General features: G+C 42.0%; 1 protein-coding gene across 1 annotated transcript in view; it reads left to right on the top strand.

Moving 5' to 3' along the window:
* Positions 1 to 16,090, top strand: part of Il5ra (interleukin 5 receptor subunit alpha) — a 28,946-nt gene extending 12,856 nt beyond the window's left edge. Inside the window, 3 exon segments of the mRNA XM_051203479.1 lie at positions 11,123 to 11,216; positions 12,165 to 12,249; positions 15,769 to 16,090. Coding sequence (XP_051059436.1) covers positions 11,123 to 11,216; positions 12,165 to 12,249; positions 15,769 to 15,855 — 266 coding nt within the window. The 3' untranslated portion in view covers positions 15,856 to 16,090.
* Positions 16,091 to 21,889: the final 5,799 nt, after the last annotated feature.

Below are 21,889 nucleotides of genomic sequence, written 5' to 3'. Positions count from 1 at the left end.
CTCTTAACACTCTGTCATGGTGTGATAGGACCCTACGTGCTGCAAGATGCTTATCAAATTAGACTGGCATAGGGGACTTTGTGGTTATAGCTGGTTACATTACTTCTTACAAGACCAAGAACAATTTGGACAGCATACTTAAGGAGAAATTTATTTCAGGCATATGCTAAAGTTTCTACTCAAGTAGTTCATTCACTTGCGCTACAGGGCAGGTCCTCCGGAAATTCTTGGGCAGCGAACCATTAGCATGTGTAGTTATGAGTCAGAGCTGATGTTATTAGGTACATTTCCAGGGGAAGGAGGATTGCTGGAAGGACTCAAAGGTAGAGCACTGATCTGTGTCTGCGAGGAGGCTGAGAAAACTGCTCTGAACTCCTGTTCAGTGCCGGACAGCACTGGTGTGTGTGTGTGTGTGTGTGTGTGTGTGTGTGTGTGTGTGTGTGTGTGTGTGTGTTAACACATGAGTGTTAAGAGCACCATGAGCTACCGGGGAGAGGAACTGAAGAGGAGTATAAGGAACTGAAAAGTAGACAGACTCACCTACCTCATAATTTTGCTGGGGTGGATCTTCCTCTCCCTCTCTTTCTCCCCAGCTGAACTAAACTGACCTGGTACACACAGGACGTCTCTCAAAAACACTTTGTTTGGCAGATAAAACTCACTCTGTGCCTCAAGAGAAAAGCAAGACTCATTAGTCTTGTCACATCCTGTGACAGAAGCTTCATTTATTTGTATTCCAGGCTTCCTATTACGGGTGTTTTATGTGTGTTTCTCAGGTACACAACCCTCACTGGTCTGAAACTGGAGATGTTTCTCATTGTTGTCTCTATCTGCAACCTGAACAAATGTGGGGGGTAAATGAATATGGATCAGAAAACTCAGATGACTATAGTGGAGACCAAGCTCCAGAATCCTGGCTAAGAAGTCGGTGGTGTTTGCTGAGTGCTTGAGTCTTGAAGTTATAGCTGATGTTGACTTTTGACACTGTAGAACTTAAGGGGTGAGGAAGCAGCAGTAGGCAAAGTCAGAACCGGGTTTTAGCCATGGCTCTGTCTGTGTAGTTCAGTGGTCCAAGTTAGAGATAGCTAAGTATTCAGAGAACACAGTACAGTGCTGAGAGGATTCTGAGAATAAACTCAAGCTTTAAGAGGAGTCATCATCTGCCACCACATGGGGGACTGAGTGAAGAAGGGACATGCTACTCTGGGTTTTCCTACTCTGACCTCATTCCTAACCCCTAGCCTTTCTGGGCCTCAGTTCCCTCACTCATAGATGTCAGGTACTTCATTCCCTGGCTGCTTCTAACTGCCATTCTTGTGGCTCCACTCTCTAACATCTGTCACGAGAGGACTGGGAGTAAGATTGTGATCCACCTCAAGAGTTTGTTTTAACTTATTCTTCATTTTCCACTCTCCCGTTCTCTTACCATTTCCAGAATAACTGCTTCCTGGCTTGGGTCTGGCCTCATTATATTTGCCCCCCACGGGCACCTCATTACCATTTGCTACTGCAAATCCTATTTCATTGTGCTACCCATTTTGTGAAGACGAGTTGATTAATGTTAGCAGCTTACCTTATAAATCCATCCTTTCTGGAATTTACTCCCCTGCTCAGTGTAGGATCATTAGTGAATTTAATCAATGCAGACTCTCCGTTTTCATCAAGATGATTAATAAACATAATGGAAGCCCAAGCCCCTCGGGAACATATTGCATGGCTCTTCCTTCCCCCTGGAGGATGCAGTAATAATTATGCTCAGCTTGCAGTCTCCCAGGCTGCTATGTTCATTTCCTTCAGACACTCTTCCATCCCTCCTTCCTTGCCGTACAAACAGCCCCTGGGAGCCTGCCTGGATTTTCACTACAGCCCCAACTGAAACATCACCCTGTATCTTTGATATTATATTCACCCCATTATTTTAATTAAGAGAAGGAAATGGAAGCCTAAACATATTAAATGACTCAGTCATTGTCAAATAGCCAAGATGTGATTATTAATGTATAATTTCCCCCCAAATAAGTCCATATGAACCAACTAGCAAATTAAAATAATTTACCTAAGTAACCCATTACAGCAGCCCAAGGTTATTTCATGAAGAACGAGACACAGATGAAGCGGGTTGGGATTGATGATGTAGAGAGCTGAGCTTGTGGGAGGTGGCTTCCACTCTAGTTGACATGTCCTTGGGTCAGTCCAATAAGAACAGGGGATATAGATGCAGTGAGCAGTATAGCCAGCAAAGAGCTCTCTCTGTCTGCTTGAGATTTGCCTTGTATTGCCTTGGGATTTTCAGAGCATCGATTTTCTTCTTCCTTCCTTCCTTCCTTCCTTCCTTCCCTTCCTTCCTTCCTTTCTTCCTTTCTTTATAAATAAACAATAGTAGCAGTTTTGTTTATCAATACTCATATCAACTGCTCTCCATCAGCTGGCTTCTGCTTTAAGAGCTGAACTTCCCAATTTTACGGTCTTTCTCCTCAAACCTGAAGTTCCGGGTTCTTCTGTTCTGTTGTTATCTCTGCCATCTCATGTTTACTGAAAAATGTTTGTGTCCTGGACCCTGGCCTCTGAAGTGTTCTGTTTTTTCATGTCTTCTCTCCTCCACTTCAAATACTGAGTGTGGAGCAAGCAGTTTTGGAAGTAAATGGTCCCAGGGTGCATCCTGCCCCATGGCAATGAAGAGTGTTGGCTACATTCATGTGTAGCTGTGCCGTTGGTTAGGAGCTGACCTGTTTCTTGGTAAGAGGTTAGGCTGACAATCACTGGACTCACCCTCATGTGAATAATGAGGTTTTCTCCCACCCTTCCTGAAGGCTGGGTCTGCCACTCTGGACCTGGTATTATTAGGAATCCATGAAAACTTTTTCTTTCAGAAAGTTTTCTTTGGGGTTTAAGATGGGTGTACTTAGGGGGATCAGAACAAGACTCAATCACCAGAGGTTTCACATGGCTCAGTCAGCGGTCACTGTTTGGTTGCTGCTGCTACTGGACAAATCCCTCAGCAATAAAGACATGGTACTCATAGGAGGTCCCGACCTTCACTTTCCTGCTATGGTGTGAGCCAGGGTGTGAATGTGCAGGGACATGTGTGGTGACCATACTGTCAGAGCTAAACAAAAGCCAACATAGCACGTAGGAGTGTGTGCTGGACAGAGGAAAGCTGTTTTCTTTGACTTGGTGTTCATGAGAGATATTTGAAGCAATTTACCTCTACCTGGAGCTTATGAGCTCCAAAATCTGGGAGGAGATGGGGTTATTAGATCGCTGAGAGTATTTCCTTCATGCTCTGTGGCCTGTCAAAGAACGTCAAGGCCCAGTTCTTCACCTTCTTCTCCTGTACCTGTGGGTTTCTCCTATGCCCTGCTTCATCTGCCTGTCTGTTTGCCATTCTCTGTCTCTCTCTCTCTCTGTCTTCTAGTCCTCTCTTTTTAAGTTCTCACTCTGTGGTGAGACACAGTACAAACCAGGAAAGGAAAGAAGAAAGGGAAACAGGTGAAGGGGAAAGAGCCAGCTTCACTTGCTCTAGGCTTCCAAAAGACTTATGCCATGTCAAATATTCATGAGGTAAGAGAAGGAGGCTCTGTGTCAGCACAGAGGGGGGAAATGCTTGGAAAGAAAAATAGCTAGCCCAGCTGCAATAAGGAAAACCCCGCTTGGGCTACTGTCACAGACGTGACTTTGGGTTTTTCTTTGAAAGTGGGGGATTTCAGCTTGGTAGACATTGGAGTTGAGTCAAACTGCTTCCTTTGACTCTGGCTTCTGTGGTTTCAAGGCTGGCTGAATCTTGCCTGATAAACCTCAGTCTGGACCACCAGGGTTCTGTGGGCTGTCCCACAACCTTGAAGGAAAGGTAGCAATAAGCTTTCAGGCTCTGTCCCCTAATGCTAAGATTTTTGTTTGCTTGCTTGTTTGGAGTTTTTTGGTTTGGTTGTTTTGTTTTGTTTTCAGAAGTGGCCACTTCTCTTGGTGGCCATACCAATCATTTTTCTGTGCTTAACAATTTAGATCAAGGAAGGTCTCTATCCGTAGGCCTTGACCTGGGCCTATGAGGGACAAGCTTATAGTATCTACACTATCTGCCCAAATATCATTTCCTTAGTAAAAAGATGAGCGTAAAAGAAGACAGAGTTCTGCTCAAAGCTTGTAAGCTCTGGGCCTAGGCCTGGGACTTGGCAAAATGATTGCCTTTCCACCTGTGCATACCCACTGATACTCCCTTGCCCCATTTGTAGTATTCCAGCCAGAGAAACTGAGGTATAGAGGTAGACCAGGCTTGGGATGTAGAGTGCTGCAGAGATGTGACATTCTGCTAGTTCTTGGCCTACTCAGGCTCCATTTAGGCCAAGCAATGAAGTCATTTACATTCATCTCCAAGGGTGGCTTTTTTCAAAAGTTTCCATGTTGTGCAACATTCATTTCCAAGGGTGGGTTTTTCAAAAGTTTCCATGTTGTGCAAGTTTCCATGTTGGGTGTGTGTGTGTGTGTGTGTGTATGTGTTTCTTTATGAGTGCAGCACACGGTATGTACATGCTTGTGTCACAGTACACTGTGGAAATCAGAGAACAACCTTTGATTTAGCATTAGGCTTTTGGCAGTTGTATACATCAGGCTAGCTGGTCCTCAGACCTCTATAGAGGTCTCCTTTCTTTGGCACAATTACAGATGCCTGGAGCTGCTAGGTTAGGCTTTTATGTGGGTTTCATAGATCTGGAGGCAGGTGCTCAGGCTGTGTGATAAGCTACTGTACCCACTAAGCCATCTCCCCAGCCCAATGCAATGTGAATCTTAATTCTGTTTCTTGAGGAGTGAGACTAACCATGACTTCCGACCCCTTCCTTTCTTTATACCCATAATTCTGGTGTTTGTGTCTCTTGACCCGAGGATTCCAATGGCACTGCAATTGTGCTTTTCCCTTGAGGATCTAGAGAAATTAACTCAGTGCCTTTGCTCGACACAACACATTAATCCCAATCATAATTACCACAAACATGGATTGATTGGCTCCTGTGAACTGGCACAGATGCTAAGCACTTTGTGAACCCGTTTGCTCCTACCCCAACTTGAACACAATATACAAAGTGAAACAAATACACTGCTCAAGGAAGCTCACCTCAGCAGCAAGAGCCAGAACTAGGCCTGAGCCTCTGTGTCCTGAGTTACTTACTTACTTCTGCCTGATACCTGCCCCCCTCTGCAGCCAGCCTGCAGCTGCCTTAGCAGCTTCATGGAAACAGGCTCCATAGCTGTCACGGGGAAGAATTCTGAGTTTGTGGGAGCTCTGGAAGCCAAAAGTTCTTTGTGGGAAGCCTGCAGAAGAGAAGAAACTGTACCTGGGCCTGCAGGGTGGGAGGGAGGTATGAAAACCAATCGGCTTCCACTCAGTCCTGAGCTTGTCAAGTCGTTCATGTCCACAGTGCAGTCTTCAAGGCCTTGCCACACTGTCCTTTACCGGGAGAGTACAGCATTGTGTGTGTCTTGGGTTTGCTACAAACCATTTTGCTGCCCCTACCTTTTGTTTGCTGTTATTTTCTCCTTGGCTCCTTAAACTAGTTGATCTCACAAAATCTGCCTGAAAGCTGCCAAGGAAGCTCAGTCACAGGAAGTGACTTTGGACACTGCAGCTTCGCCCTCCCAAAAGAGGAAAGCCACAGGAATCTAGTTAAACCCTGTATCATAGACTAACATATTGACACCATCTTAATTACTCAACCCTGTTGATGCCATTTCAACTTCTCCCACCACATGCTGGTTTAAAAACACAGCAGGGCTGCTTTATTTGAAGAGCTCCATCAATTTACCAATTAGTGCTTTTGCTTCAAACCTATTGTTGAGTCAGAGTGAGATTCAAAGTCAATACTGAAGCACTCAAAGTACAAACTTGTGGAACAGGTGAAATAGGCCTAGGAATCAAATGCACCTTGTCTAGAGCCAGAGTGTCTACAGTACCAAGATGTGAGTCATTTGATGGAGCTTCCAAGGTAGGCAGAGGCAGCTAGGGAAAGCTAGCCTATCATCACCTAGAGATGCCCTAACCTCTGTCGTCACCATCCCATCCCATCCCACCCAATGTTTCCATAAAGTTCCTTACTTTAAGATCAATTGGCTGAGCTGTCAGAAATAATGGGAACCAAAGTCAACAGAACCATATGACCAAGTTCTCTAAATACACTGAGTTGGTAAGGTCTGCCCAGCACCTAGAAATGAGGTGAATGGGCTGGTGGGCTTTTCAATAGGACAGGCTATGCATAGCCTTCCCTCTCAAAAACTCATCTCTGTATAACCAAGTGAGAGAGTGCTCAACAATTTCTTAAGAAACATCAGTGGCTTCAAAATGATTACAGAGTGTAAGGAATGCCCCTTAAGTCAGACAAATGATTCACATTACCTAGAACTTTCTCCTTTTGTTCTTTTCATCCCCTCCTGCTAAAGCTCCAGCCTCAGGATCAAGCCTAGAGCCTTGCCCATGAGATTAGGAAAGGAAAACTCTGAAGTCATGTATTCCAGGATATCTGCAAACATTTCAGCTTTTGCAGTAGTGAAATTGGTGGGATCTGCTCTCCTGCTCTGCCTTCTGCGAGTCAATAGAAGGCTCTTGCTTGGATTTCTCTCTCTCTCTCTCTCTCTCCTCCGTCTCTCTCATTAATAAAAACAACTTGTGATATAGCTCACAGGTAAGGTGCTTGCTGACAAGCCTGATGACCTGGTTCAATCCCTGAGACCTACTTGGTGAAAGTAGAGTGAGAACTCACTCCTAAAAGTTGTCCCATGATCTGCACCTATGTGCCTTGGTACCTACAACCTTTCATCATAAAAAGAAACACATTTTTTTTTTCTCAAAAGCATTTTAACATGCTTTCTTGCCTTGGATTTACCTGTCAACATATTTTCTTTGAGGTCAAGTTTATAGTGCTTGTGGTCTTGAATATGAGTTCTACTCTTCTTCACGTGGTGATACAGAAGGGGAGTCTGGGGAGGCCAGCTTAACCCCGCCCATGCCTCTGTTTCCTACACAGTCATATCCATGTAGTGAGAACTTTCTTTTTCAGTTGGATGACATAAAGTCAGTTGCCTCCCTGATGTTTGCTCAGTCACTCTGAATCTTCACTTATCTAAGGAAGAGAGAGGTAAGGGGTATAAACCAGTGGTATAACTGAAAAGATTTTTGTAATCATGGTCAGAAGACAACGGTACTGTTATCAGGACTGGGCATATCAGGCCAGTGGTTATTATACAAGCTGAGCCACAAATTATTGAGCGTGTGACCATGATAATATTTATAGCACTTTTTGTTCTTTTCACAGGACTCAAAGTTTTACTGTGTTTGTAACAGTGATGAACAAATAGACAACATGGGTAATGACTTTCATTTTTTTGAATGGAGAAGAAAAGCAAACAACAACAAACATTATCATACTTTGCAGCCCTGACTGGCCTGGAATTTACCAGGCTGGCTTCTGACTTGTAATTATCTTCCTGCCTCTGTCTCCCAAATGCTGGAGTGACAGGTACCTCTTGTCATTCCAAGGTGTGCTAATGCCTGCTTATAACAGACAAAAAACATTTAAAAAAGAAAAAGACAGACTTGGGATTTTAAAGATTTTTTAATATCTATGTATGTCAGTGTGTCTGAGTGTGGTACCTTCAGTGGCCAGAAGGTATCAGATCATGTGGAGCCAGAGCCACACCACAGATGGTTCTACATAGCTTAATGTGGGTGTTGGGAAGCAAACTCCAGCCCTGTGCAAAGGCAGTGTAAGCTTTTAATTGCCCTACTGTCTCTCCAGCCCTAGTTTAGGGTTTTAATGAAGTGATTCAATCCCATCTGTAGCCTGGGACTATCAAGGGCACTGGAAGTTTGCAGAGCAGAAAATCTTAGCTTGTAAATATAGATCAAAACACCAAACAAGCTTTGCTACAATGTTGCAGATGTTGGTTGCAGTGATTCTTGATCACAAAGAAATATCTAGACTACATTAACAAAATAAACACATAGTGTGCATTAAGTAAAGAGACACCTAGAATACACCAAGTAAAGTTCCAACACACATAGCACATCCTCAGTTTTATAGATGGAGAGGAATGGACTGGGAACCCTCCATTACGTTCAGGGATGCAATCACTAGCCAATCCTGGGCTTTGTTTTCATTTTCTCTGACAGTTTTGTGTCCTCTGGTAACCTCTCTGCCATTCTCTTCTCCAGCGTTTCCATCTGCATGGGGGCTTTTGGAAGTAAATTAAAGGTGTATGCTGTGCCTGATCACTCAAAACAAGTACATACAAAATATGTGTAACGAATAAGTTCTTAGTTAATCCTTGTGAATGATGACTTTTATATTTTTATGCTTTACAACTTTCAAGCTATTAGCATTAAAAAATACTGTTTTTGTAAAATTAGTCTGTCTAAAGGGTAATGTAATGAAGTGATGGTAGAATAATTACTACCAGTAAAAAGCTTGTCTGTTGGGGAGGGATTTCAAGGATGTCATGCTTTAACTTGGTTAGAGATGAGACTACCAAGCCCCCAGATGTTCTGCTTCACTGAAAACTGGGTCTGGAATCCAGGTCTCCAGACTACTATGTAAGGATAGATGCAGGAGTCAGAAGCGTGGAGCCTCGCATTTGTGACTGTACATAGAGCTCATGTGTACTGAGGGGGGCGAAGAAGAAACGGGCTATGAAAACTGGAATCAATTTAAGTATCTCCAAGGATTCAGTTTGGGTCTTGTAAGGCAGAGACTGAAATGCAGAAGCTGGTGAAAGAAGTACTTGTTGATTGTGTGTTTTCCCTTCCTTTGTTTGTTTAGAGGCAGGCTCTCACCGCCTCCCATAGGTGGAGGAGTGTCTCTAACTCACTGTCCTTATACCTTTGCCATTAAAATTCTGAGATTACAGCCATGCAGCACTCTGTCTGGCTGAGAATAGGTCTGATGAAATGAAGAACACAAATTTGGTTGTGACTCTTCTCAGGTTTGCAAAAGACTCAAGTGAGTTTGGGCTATGGGGATTTTATAATCTATACCTAGGGCAGGGGCAGGAAAAGGAAACGACTTTGTGGGTTTCATGGAATCAAAATATGTAGTCAGACAAACAAACTTTTCCGTGCTCAAAGAACAGACGAAAATGACAAATAGTCAAGGGTTGCCCTGAAAGGGCTCCAGCTGCAATTTTAAAAAGAAACAGAAAGTGCCATAGAAGAGTGAGACCATCTCAGTAAAGTGCCCAGGCTTCCCTTAACTCAGCTGTGGACAGTTTGAATTCAAATGGGGATGGCAATGGGATCTATATCTATATCTATATCTATATCTATATCTATATCTATATCTATATCTATCTGTATCATATATATATATATATCTATATCATATCTATATATATATATCTTAATGAATCCTGTGATTTTGAACAAATAACACATGCTAATAATTTTTTTTTCAAAATGGGCTGGGGTGTGCCTCACTTGGTAGAGTGCTTGCTTAGCATGCACACAGCAACGGATTTGATCCCTAGCATGACATAAACTAGGTGTGGTTGAGCACTAAGAAAGTGGAGACAGGAAGACCAGAAGTTCATCTACTACATATTGAGTTTGAGGCCAGTCTAGGGGTACATGAGACCGTGTCCCAAAATTTATGTTAAAGGAAATGAAGAAATTTAGGGAAGAGACCAGAAGACATCAAGTCAGACAGGAAACAAGATGTCTTTGGGGGGTTTTACTAGGAAGACATTACCAGTGACTTTAAAAGTAGTTTCTGAGATATGACAGTGCATCAGTTGGAATCTTTAGTCAAGACACCAGCCTGGGCATTGAGAGGAGTATTTGATGATAGCTGTGGAAGATGGCAGAGAAGGCTCATGGCTTAGTCAAGATAAAGGACTCTATGAATATTTAAAAGCAGAAAGGAAGAGATGAAAGCTTTGGGAAGGTAGAGGAGAAACCTGGCCAAGGATGCTGAGAAGGTAACGGGGAAGAGATGGGGAAAAGCAAGAATTACTAGCATTAATCTCCTGTGATTCTTGAACAATGTGTGGGATTTGAATGAAGAAATTATAGAAAACTGAGGTCTGGAATGTTTTGATCCCAGTGTAGCACTGTTTGAACCTCACCATGGTACCCACATAGAACAGAGATCATCAAATCATGGCCTGAGTCATTTTTGCTCTCTGCAGATCTCCCCTGATAAACTCCAAGCTGCAGCTCCAAGCTCTTAACGAGTGGGCCACAGTAAGTTGTATGCCCGATAAGAGCTTAACAGACACTTGCTAAATGTATGAATGAATGAGTCAGTCATCTTTTCCCCTAGGAAAGAAAACTGACTAGAACTCAGGATTTGCTTTTGTGTTCTGAAAGTAAGGCATCATAGCAAGAACATCATTTCTCCCAACACCATGTAGTCGGGGACCTTTGATTTTTCAGGAGAGTATGCCTAAGATCAAACAGACAAACAACACTGCACATCCCCCTACCCTTCTCACAGTCTGATGTAAGTCTTTAAAGCCCAGAGAAGAATGTCCCGGATATAAAATAAGAACAAATTAGAAGATAGGATAGTATTCAGAAAACTTCCTGTGCTGACAACGACAGCCTTTACTTCCTGATCTGTGGAATGGGGATAAGGGTAAAAAGTGCTATTATGCTCACAGACACAAATTGTTCACTGTGGACTCGGACATCTGCATTGCTAACTATGAACATTTTCTTCCTCCAGAAGTTTCATTTCCAAGTAGGTAAAAACAAAGTTTCACTGTACTCTAATGAGGTTATTGAGTAGCCTTATGATGTTGTGGCTTTGCCACCCAAGACCCTACTACGCCTCTGAAGCTTTTAGTGCCAGTATCTGGGTGGTCCAGGGTAGACGTGAACTCTAAAGCACTGGCTGATGGGCTGAATTAATCCTGCTTAAATTAATAATTAAGAAGCCTCGCTGCCATGGTTTCCCTTTCCTCTTCATAACAGCTTTGTGAGATGGGTATTAGCACTTTCAGCAGGTGAGACACCTAAGGCCCAGGGTTCAGTCATTTATCCTTGCCTAGGAACTTCAACTCAAATCTCAGATAACCCATCCTTATCATTTTGATTATTTTCCCCGGTTCTGACTTTGCTTTCGCTGTCTCTTCCTCTCACTAGGAAAGGAGAAGAAGCCCTTGGCAGAATGGCATTTCATTGTGTTTCCAGCAACCGCCTGCTTCATCTTGTTAATTTTCTCACTCATCTGCAGAGTGTAGGTATTCCTTACATTCAGGGGCTGACTTTGCAGTCTGCTGTGCACACTGCTTATTATCAGGTGCAATTTAGAGCATACTGTTTCCAGCTAAAATAAAACATGGCATACACAGCATACAGGAGCTAGACAGGACAGCACAGTCCTCGGTCACCACACACCCTCAAATTAGTTGATGATATTTTAATATTTATAGAGGTTTTTGCCACTGTATTCTTTTCCTTCACAGCTTTCCCTTCCATACTTGCTTGTCTTTTGACATCTCCTATAAAAAGGCAGCAAGTCCATCCAAGTCTGAAGTCAACACACTGCCTTCACATATGGGTCTTAGTGGTCACTGGTTGACCTCTACCTGGCTTTCAGGTTACCAGTCCAGAGTGACTGTCTTTACATCAAATGCAGATTCGCAAAAGCCTGCACAGATATCCTATCCCGCCTTGCAAAAAGGCTGCATTTCCCCCTTCACCCACCTCTCTTTTTCCCTCTCAATTGCTAAGGCAAAGTTCCTTTTTAGCCCTAAAAATCTTAGGGAATAACTTCTGTGTTAAAGGCTATTATTCATTAACTGTTATATTTAGATGCCTGCGGGTGATGGGCAGCAGTTCAAAGGAAAGGGAAAGATGAGAAGGAACTGTGATTTTGGCATAGTTGAAGGAGGAAAGCTAGAATGAACAGTGAACAAGAAACCAAACAAAGGATGCTGCTAGCGACCCATCTTCAGAAGTCAGGCCTGGCAATAAGCCCAATGTGAAACAGTTAAGACTTCCTCTTTGCTGGAGATCTCAGAAGCCACATCCCAGCCTGGCAGCCCTTCAAGGTTTTCAATGATGAAGATGTTTAACCATCTTAACCAACATAGTTACACATGGAACTTACTCGGTTAATGTAGGAGTAGAAATTCAGGCCAGAGGACTGTTTATACTCATTCAGTTCCTCCCCTGTTTTCAGGTGTCGCATATGGATCAAGTTATTCCCACCAGTTCCAGCCCCTAAGAGCAACATCAAAGATCTCCTTGTGGTGACTGATTCTGAGGTAATGTTTAAAGACACAAAGAGGTGCTATTCCAAGTGCTCTGGAATGAACCTCAAGCTCTCTCTGTATGTCTGTGTATACATGTACCAGGCAATACCGATATGTATATCTCTCTCCCTCTGCTCTCCTCCCGCTTTGTGTGTGTGTGTGTGTGTGTGTGTGTGTGTGTGTGTGTGTGTGTGTGGCGCGCGCGCGCATTTGTAGATGTTAGTATTGTGTCTACATTTAGTGAACTTCTTAATCAATCATAAGGGCTCTTGCCAGTTAAACTTGAATTTCCATTTCATGCCCATCATCTTTTACCTGATCTCTGATAATTCCTCCAACAACAGAAATCTTAAGCTCCTTTTTTGGTACATAAGAGACATAGATTAGATCCTGACAAAACAATATCATCACAATTGCTATAGCTTTGTTATAAAACTTGACATGATGTAGGCTGAGGTCTCTCAGAATGATTTTCCCTCAATACACTTTAGTTAAATCTGGAATTATTACATACAGTTTAAAGCCCACCTGCCACTTCCCATAAGGGAGAAAAAGAGTGGTGGGAGGGGATGGGGGAAGATAGACAGCTGGATTTTTTTTTCCTTTTTAGACAAGTTATCACTGGGTAGCTCTGGCTTGGCTAAAACTTGCTATGTAGACCAAGCTGGCCCTAGACTCATAGATCCACTTGACTGAATTAAAGGCAGGAAGCTGGAAGTCTGTGGTAAATTTAGAGTCTGTGGTTAAGTCAGAGGAAAAACAACATCTTAATACTATTTTCAGAATCGCCACACATCAAGGTCTTCCTTAGTTTCTTTCAGCAACATTTCAAGATTTTCTGTGTATAGTTATTGCATTTGATTGTTCATATCTTTCAGTCAAGTGGCTATTGAAATCTTGGGCAGCAAACTCTTCCTATAAAGACATAATAAACATTTAAGGTAGAATTGTTTGTTATGAGGAGTGTGTCCATATAATGTGTGCTAATGAATACAAAAAGAGGTAATAAGCCAGACTGGGCTTTATTCACTGACCTCCAGTTTAGATCAATGATTTTTTTTTTTTTTAACAGACTTAGAAGTTTCTTCAGCAGATGTGGATGAAGCATCTCATGGCCAGTTATAGGAAAAAATGGGCTGATGAAAATTCATCAAAATGGTTAATTTCAGTAAGCCCCAAATTTTCTTTAGATTACTTTGGGATGCTTTATAGGCAATATGATTCTAAACTACGGAAGTAAAGAATTGTGGTGGGCCAGAGAGTCATGATACCCTGTATTTGTTCCTTGTATTCTTCATTGAGGGAACAGCCCACCCACGCTGGTGTATCTATAGCTCTTCAGAAAGGAGCAGGTCCTGTGTGGATCTGCTTCTGTTCTTCTGAATGTGCACTGTTCATTCCTCTTTGTTGTAGCTGAGGGATATACACTAAAGTTAAACTTGACGCTTCAGTCATTTGTCCTGTTCTCTTAATAGAACATTTGAAGGCTGGTATCTAATTTCCCTATAGAGCCTGGAAGGATTCTGTTAATATTCTGAGGTTGGTGGATGAAACTGGCTTAAGAGCTTACTTTCTGAGCTTCTGGTTTGTATTAATTAAAGTCAAGTCATGTGTGTAGAATAATGACTTGGGATAGACAGGCTGCTTTCAGAGTATGCAAAGGATTAATGTCAGCATTGCCTGGCTTCTCAGGATAACTTACTCTGTGTCCCCATTACAGAGTTTTACATGAAAGATTGTGGGAAAGAGAGAGGAGGTGAGACAGGCACTGAGAAGTAGGGACTGAAACATGTAGTTGTGTATGGTGTTACCAGTATTCTGGCCTAAGGTTTTAACCTAAGATGGCATGTGAGCAAGTAGAGAGCTGACCACAGCTGGGCGACATGCAGCGGTGCATTCCAGCCATGCATTCTACCCACGGTGATACTGATTCAAGAAAATAAGGTCCATTAGTACTATGGGCACCATGCCCCTTGGGAAGTACCTGACTAGTGGAAAATGAAGCTTTCTGCTTTGACAGCTGCTCCTTCCCTGTGAGGGTAATGTGTCAAGACCCATTGTAGATGTTGAAAGCTGTAATATTTAAGCCCTGATGCACAGTGGTACAATATTTGCTCAGACTCTACACATTCTGCACCACAGTATAAATCCTCTTAAAATCACTTCAAATCAGCACATTGCAAATGCTGTATGGGTGGCTATTACACTGCATAGTTTGAACAATAACATCATGAACACTCGTTTGAACACACAGAGGCAAAGCAATGGATCTCGGGGCTCACTGTGACTTGCACCTCCATACTTGGTAGGAATGCTCAAAGGCATTGGGGCTTGGAAGCCTGCAGTCATCCTGGGAATGTTGCTAGGCAAGTTTTTGTTTCTTCAGACTTCAGCTGAGAGATTATTTTACAACACTCAATAGACAGTTAACATTTTGGTTTTTTGTTTAGATTTCACTCTGAGTTTTCAAACTTATTAGAGATGAGTTTCAAGTTGACTTTTTTCCAGTGGTAACCAGAGAGAATTCTTCTCTTCATTATGCCCACTGTAAACAATATAAAGTATGTCATTCAGGAAGCATGTCTGCTGTGTTTCTCAGATGACATCCAATATATATAACACCACATCTAGAGTGGATGGATGTTAAAAATATGCTGGATGAGTACATGGGGAAAAATAAGTGATATTTTTAACAGTTTCTAATTATTATTAGCTTTTTTAATGTGTTATATCCAAAATTAGATTAAAAATAAATGCTCGAATTTACTAGAATCTTTTCATTTCTCGAGATAGGGTCCCATGTAGCACAGGGTGGCCTCAAAGTGAATATGTAATTAAGTATTACCTTGAATTTCTGATCTGTCTTCACCTCCTAAGTGCTGAGATTATAGACAACAACCCCCACACTGGCTTTATTTAGTGCTGAGAATCCAAGTCAGGGCTTTGTACATGCTAGGCAAGAACTCTACCAACTGAACTACATATTTAGCCTCAAATTTATATTATTGCAATTGGTGAGTGGAATATGATAGAAATATTAAAATGGATTACATCCAAGTGGGAGTGTATTTCCCGAGGAGAATATCAGCCTAACATGTACAAGGATTTGGGTTCAGAACAAAACCATGACCCCCAAAATACAAAATATACTTAAAATATTATATGACATTTTAAAGAAAATAATTCATACACTTATGCAATGGCTAGAGGGACATATCTCATTGGCAGAACATCAATAGTAGTAGTAGTAGTAATATGTTTTATAAAGGTGAAGCTGTGTGTCCCTGTTACTTCATCATGAATGTAAAGAACACCTTATGTGTTGAAAGGAGCTGAGGAAAAGCAGTAGGATATATTTGTAAGATAAGTCCATGGATAGTTTTTCTCATTCCCATTTAAGTTTTCTTATTTGCTAAGGATACTAGTGTTATATAAAAGTTACTTCAAACCAATTTTTAAAAACAAACAAAAACCATCAAAGAGATGAGATGTTCTCTAAAAGACATGTAAGGAAGATACTTTGTTTTGCAGAATGCTGCTTGGAATGAAACCAAAATTGAAGTTGTAAGTTGTGTGGAAGAAGCTGGATTTGAAGTCATGGAAAATTCCGTGTTTTGATGGCATTGCAACATTCTGAATAGAATTTATACAGGACTCCATTATAAAAGCAAGGACTGATATTTCTTGGCAAGAAAGGACTGCAAATGGATAACATTCAATTTGGTTGCGAGGCAATACATCCAAACACACGAGTCTCCAATGTCCCATCTCTTAACAGGGGACAAACCTCATCAAAGTCCCCTTGTTGACAGCAGGAAAATGGGTCCATCTGAATACAGGCCTTGTTTTCCCACCCACAGTGCACAAAGTATCACCCGGCCTGGTTATACAGGCCAGTCTTTACAACTTGCATGACTTACCTTGAACGCTTTGCACAGGAGACAGTTTTTCAAGCTAATGTCACACATTTACTTTGGTTAGAGCTGCCTATGGTAGCACTTTGAACTACAGTGACAGAAAGAAAGAGTGGAACCCATCCAGAGTGAACATAAATTCAAGACTGTCTTTCCCACAGCAAGTGGGAGCCATAATTTCATGGTGCTCCTTCTCTTCTGAGTTCTAGAATACTTTTCTTTCAAGAACTGTGCATGTGTGATGTGGTGTGGGATGATGATATGATGTTGAAGTAGAAACGAAGAATATGTTTGGTTCTATATATACCTGTCCTGGGAAGCATCTATGACAAACTACCCGAGAATGTGTACTAAGACATCATGCCTGGGGCTGAGGAGATGGTGAAGAAGCATAAGGACCTGAGACTGGTCAGCCAGCACCAAGGAAAGAGCAACAAAACAGTGCAAAGCAGCATGTGTGCATAATCCTAGTTCTGCGAAACATAGAAGCTCCATGGGAAATGCTGGCCAGTCAGTTTAGCAATTAGGTGGTTTCTACGTTCAGTGATTGATACAGTCTCAAAAATGTAAGGTAGAAAGTGACTGGGGAGTACCCCTGACACTGACCTCTGGCCTGCATACACATCTACACACATGAACACAGACACACACACACAGAGACACACACACACATGCATACACAGACATGCACACATGCTAGAAATATCACCCCCTCTTAAGAGAGAAGACAGGAAGGAACTTGTTTAAGGGTCACATTCTTTAAGGACTCCTTGGTACTATGGAAATAAACTCAGAGAGACAGTGATCATAATTCTGCTGTGGAGGTGATTGCTGGATCTAGAAAGTACTTTCTGAAGTGATGCTTGATGTAAGAGCCTTCATGGCAACTTGCTGGTCAACTAGTTCTTGCTCAACCCTATTATCTTAAGTTAGGGTTTCCTATAAGCCATATCAATACACATTACACTGCTATAGAGATGTTTGCATTCAATGTCTTCAAATAGAGGCTATATGTATAGGTCTTTGTGTTGAGCAATGGGCTGAAAGTAGAAGCAAGGACAACTATACTCTAGGAGGAGGAATAATTAGTAGTAGAAGGCAACCTAATGGTGTTGGCTTTATATATTCCTGGGACAAGGAGCTTGAGACAATGGAAGGAGATGATGATGCTTAAAATCTACATTATGGCGCACTTTTACATACTTTATGGAGCTGATTTAGTCAATTTTAATACTCTGGGTGAGGAGTATAAAGAGTACCAAATACCTCTTATATGGCTTTTCTGATTTAGGACGTAACCATCCACCATTCTGTGCTCAGAATGGAAGGTAGAGCAGTCATGGACATCTGCCAATATTGGATCTTCTCCGAAGGTCAGAGTACTATAGTAGATTTCTTCACTGTCTCTCTGGTCTTAATTCTGCATTGTGTCACAGTCATATATATTACAGTTCCCATGTTAAAGATGCAGTACTTGGGGATGAGAGAGGTCACTAGCCAGGAAAGGGCACAATAATGCGCTGAATATCAGACTCAGCAGACATCAGTAACACAGAGGAGAGTAGCACATAAAAGCTGATGTGGGAGCTAGAGAGATGGCTCAGTGGTTAGGAGCACTTGTGTGCTCTTCCAGAGGTCCCAATGTTCAATTCCCAGCAACCACATGGTGACTCACAGTTATGTGTAATCAGATCAGATTCCTTTTGTTGTGCATGAAGACAGAGCACTAACATATATAAAATGCATGAGTAAGTAAATAAATAGAAAGGAAAGCTGAAGTTTGCTTTACAGCTCAGACCAGGAGGTTGAGGCCCATGAGAGTGTTGGTATAGTGGGAAAAATGTTTATTTGATAACTAACTGACCAACAATCTATGAAAAATGGCTCTAAAGAATCTCTATAATAGGCACTGGTCTTGGGTGGACAGTCAAGAGTTTGCATGGTCAGCAATTGTCAAGAACATTTAATGCTGATGGTCTGCATACCACACTTCGATAAATTATTATGAACATCACAATTTCAAAGCTACCCAATTAAAGAATAATGGATGGAAACAACCAAGTGCAAGAATTCTCTTCCTCTCATCTTGCAAGGGCAGCCTAGAAGTACCATTTTGGAAACTTACCTCTACCTAGAAGGCTCTACCAAAACGGGGGGGTGCCATCATATAAGGGCAGTTGTTCATTTTGCATGTGTAGGTCTCATTTTAGGGTGGATTCCCTAGACCTAGCAGCTGGCAATCCTCTGGGTTTCACGGATCTTCTGCCTCCCATCCCTAGGCTGGCGCTAGCATCTAATCTTGGTTCATGTATAAGGAGCACAAAGTAGTTCATGTAGCCCTACCAGTATGGTGTAGATTTAACTCTCCTTGATGCAATCATTCTTTGGGAATCCATAGCCAACATTATCCTTTCCATGAAGGCTTCTATAACAGTTGGTAGATCATGCCTCTGGAGTCTCATTGTGAGCCTAAGGTATTGGAAGATGTACCAAACAGTTTAGCTGCCTCCTTGTTTGACCATATGCCCCAGGAGCACTAGCCTTCTGCATGCAAGATGCATCTTTTTATTTGCAGCATCTAGAACAGTACCTAACCATTAAGAATTACACATGGTCCCCGGGCTGGGGAGATGATCCAGAGGTTAAGAGCACTGGTGGCCCCTCCAGAAAATCTGGGTTTGATTTTCAGCACTCACAAGGTGGCTGGCTCACAACCATCTAAAACTTTCCCAGGGGGATCTGACCTCACTTGTAGCTTCTGTGGGCACTAGCATGTAAGTGGTACACAGACACATGTTGCAAAAACACTCATGACATTAAACACACACACACACATATCTCAAGACCTACAATTCAATAAAATGAAAGACTGGTATCCAATAGGAATGCAATTGGAAGTAGCCAGGAGACACCTGTGGTTGATGGAAGCTGAGGTCACAGTACTGAATCCCACCAGCACAGGACAGGAACCCACTCCCTAGATCTTTCACATCCACCATATTGATAAACACAGGCTCTCTAAGACAGCCTTTACAACAAAGAGTTTATTCCAACCCCTCTCCTTTGTTCTTGGAATTCACAGTGAGTGATTTAAGGGGAGTTTGAGGAGACTTGGGGATGAAGCTTGTGTATGCAACAGCCAGAGCACCTGTGTCTCATTGATATGCCTCAGGCCTCAAGCCACTTATGCCTGCTGGGGAAGAAGCCACTTGGGCAAAGAACATTCTGATTAAAAATCCAACCATTTTCGAGGTGAGACTTGTATGTGTCCGGACCATCTGCTGTTGGAATTCATAAACTGTAGGTGCTAATTTGTTAAAGAAAAAACAGACTGCTGGTGAGAATGGAGAACTATAAACAACCTTTGATGGCTGGGGAAAGATGAGGAGCCTAACTGAAACAGGACATAGTGTCACCCTTAGGATCTTTGTGACAAAAGCTATGGAGCTTTCATGTCCCACACATGGAGTTCCAGAATACAAACTTTTTCAAAAACATTTTCTTTAGAATTTCAAATTGAGTGAAATGACAATTTCTTCCTTCAGCTTTATCCTGTGTTGGCGAGTAGCTATGAATGTAAATGTGGTCCAAGATGGGAAGCCTTTGATAATGACATTGATTTATTTACGTCTACAAACTCAAGAGAGGTCTATTTTTAATTCCACCTTAAATCTCCCCTCCCCCCTTCTCTGTTCCCACTACCTGATTTGCAGGAGCCTCTGAACTGAATTCCTGACCGCCAGGATTTCCCTTCTCTTCAAGGCATATCTTCCTCTATCACTCTGTCCAAAAACCTAAAGGATGCCCAACTAAATCAAAGTTCATCATATCAAGAGCAGTTTCCCCGGCATCTCTGTAGTGTTCCAGTGAAATTGTGCAAAAATCTAACTCTAGTCTGGTCTGTAAGCATCAAGCTGTCTTTCGCTTCTCCTCATGCAGAGGCCTTCTGGTTCTTTTTTCCTTCTTGTCAACCCTGAATCTTCTAAGATTTAGCCCTTTGCCACATCAAAGTCTCCAATTCCTCATCTGATTGACATGGCTCTGCATGTTTGCCTTCTGTGTAATTCTTACACCATTCAACTGTTTGTTTCTTATTTGTTGTGTAAATACCCTGAGGTCAAGAGCAGTTCCTTATTTATGTTATTTACATAGGCCCTCAGTAGGAATGTAGTGGCTGCTGAGATGAGCAAAACTAAAGAGACAGAAATATTCAACAGTTACTTCGAACTCTAATTCAGACTCACATTAAAAGCTGTCTGATTACACCAGAAACAAAACAACCATCAAATAATGTAGTAAGAGTTCATAGTTGACATCACTCACTTGATCTGCAGATAGCCAGCTGCTGGCACCATTCCAAGTGTGCACTTGGGGTACCCAAGCTCCAGCATTAGAAGAAGCGAGCTCCTGTGCACTGGCGTCTTCCCCCAACTTTGCTAATCCTTTGGTAATTAGCATATGCATCAGGGACACGAAGTAGCCCAGGTGTGTTAAGCTGAAATTCTAATGTGCTTTTATTTTTCAACTCGAACATGTGTTATTAACTTCATCTGTTTGTTTGTTTGTTTGTTTGTTTGTTTTCAAATTAAAAGCAGATGTTGGTCCCTACCAGGTGATAAAAATGCAAGAATACGTAAATCTGGGAGGAGGGGGAGGAAGAGAGGGTGAAGAAAAACAACAAAGCCACACAGCAGTATTACAGCTCAAAGGCAGCTAACTTGGAAGCTTTCCCACTCTGAGGACCAAATGGATTGGGTTGCAGCTTCATTTCTCTGATATGACACAAGGTGTGCATGGGTAAAGCTGTGTCCTCATATCTACTTGCAGAAAATGGACCAGTGGGCTAGGTTTCATAGGTGGGCTAATATTTTACATGTACAAAGCTTAATGAACCCCAAATATGTTGCCTCAAGAGTGTGTGCGGCTCCTCTCCAGTTTGTTTGGAACACAACCAATTTGAAAAAATGTTTAGTCCAATAAAAAACTTTTTTTTTTTTTTTTTTTTTAGTTCCGTTGGTGAAAAACTTGGTTGTTCCCCTGGACTTAAATGTGCTACTAATTGGTTTCACATGAGCACACAGGTGCAGGACTTCTGTCCCTATTTTTATGCCATATTTCAAATACGTGCATTTTTTGGTCTTCTGCCTTTTTATCTCCGTTTCCTCGGTGCCAGCACAACTTCCAGCTCGTATCTGTTGAGTGTTCAATAATAAGAACAGTTGTTCTCAATAGAATCGATAGTTGTTTGTTTTCAGATAGTTTATCCTAAAGATTGATAAATCTTTATTTCCCAACTAGCTGCATGACAAACTAGCTGCATGACATATATTCTTGGCAAGAAGATCATTTATATAAGTCTTGAAATTATTCCTTGAATTTTCTCCTTTCCCTTCTTACCTCCTTGCCTTATAATTTTGCTTTGGAAAGGACCTTTGTCTTAATAGTCTTTTGGTGGCAGCTGTAAGAGGAACCTTATCCACCGGTCCTGGCTCTCCCAATGCAAAGTACTCACACATGCATGTATGCACATTCACGCATGCCTGCAAGCGTGCACTCTTGCACCATCCAAGGAAAGAGAAGAGACAGGCCAAAGAAGCAGTGCTCCAATTAGCAAGCCTCGTGCTTCCAGCACAGAGCCATCAATTTCAGACATTGCAAAGCCCCTGAAAATTTGAAATAAAAATTAGTAACTTCATAGGAGTTGTTGCATCTTCTTCCCTGCAAGTCTTAGCACATAG

Source organism: Phodopus roborovskii, unplaced genomic scaffold, assembly GCF_943737965.1.
Source record: "Phodopus roborovskii unplaced genomic scaffold, PHOROB, whole genome shotgun sequence".
Lineage (NCBI taxonomy): Eukaryota > Metazoa > Chordata > Mammalia > Rodentia > Cricetidae > Phodopus > Phodopus roborovskii.
This window is presented reverse-complemented; position numbering and strand designations above follow the sequence as displayed.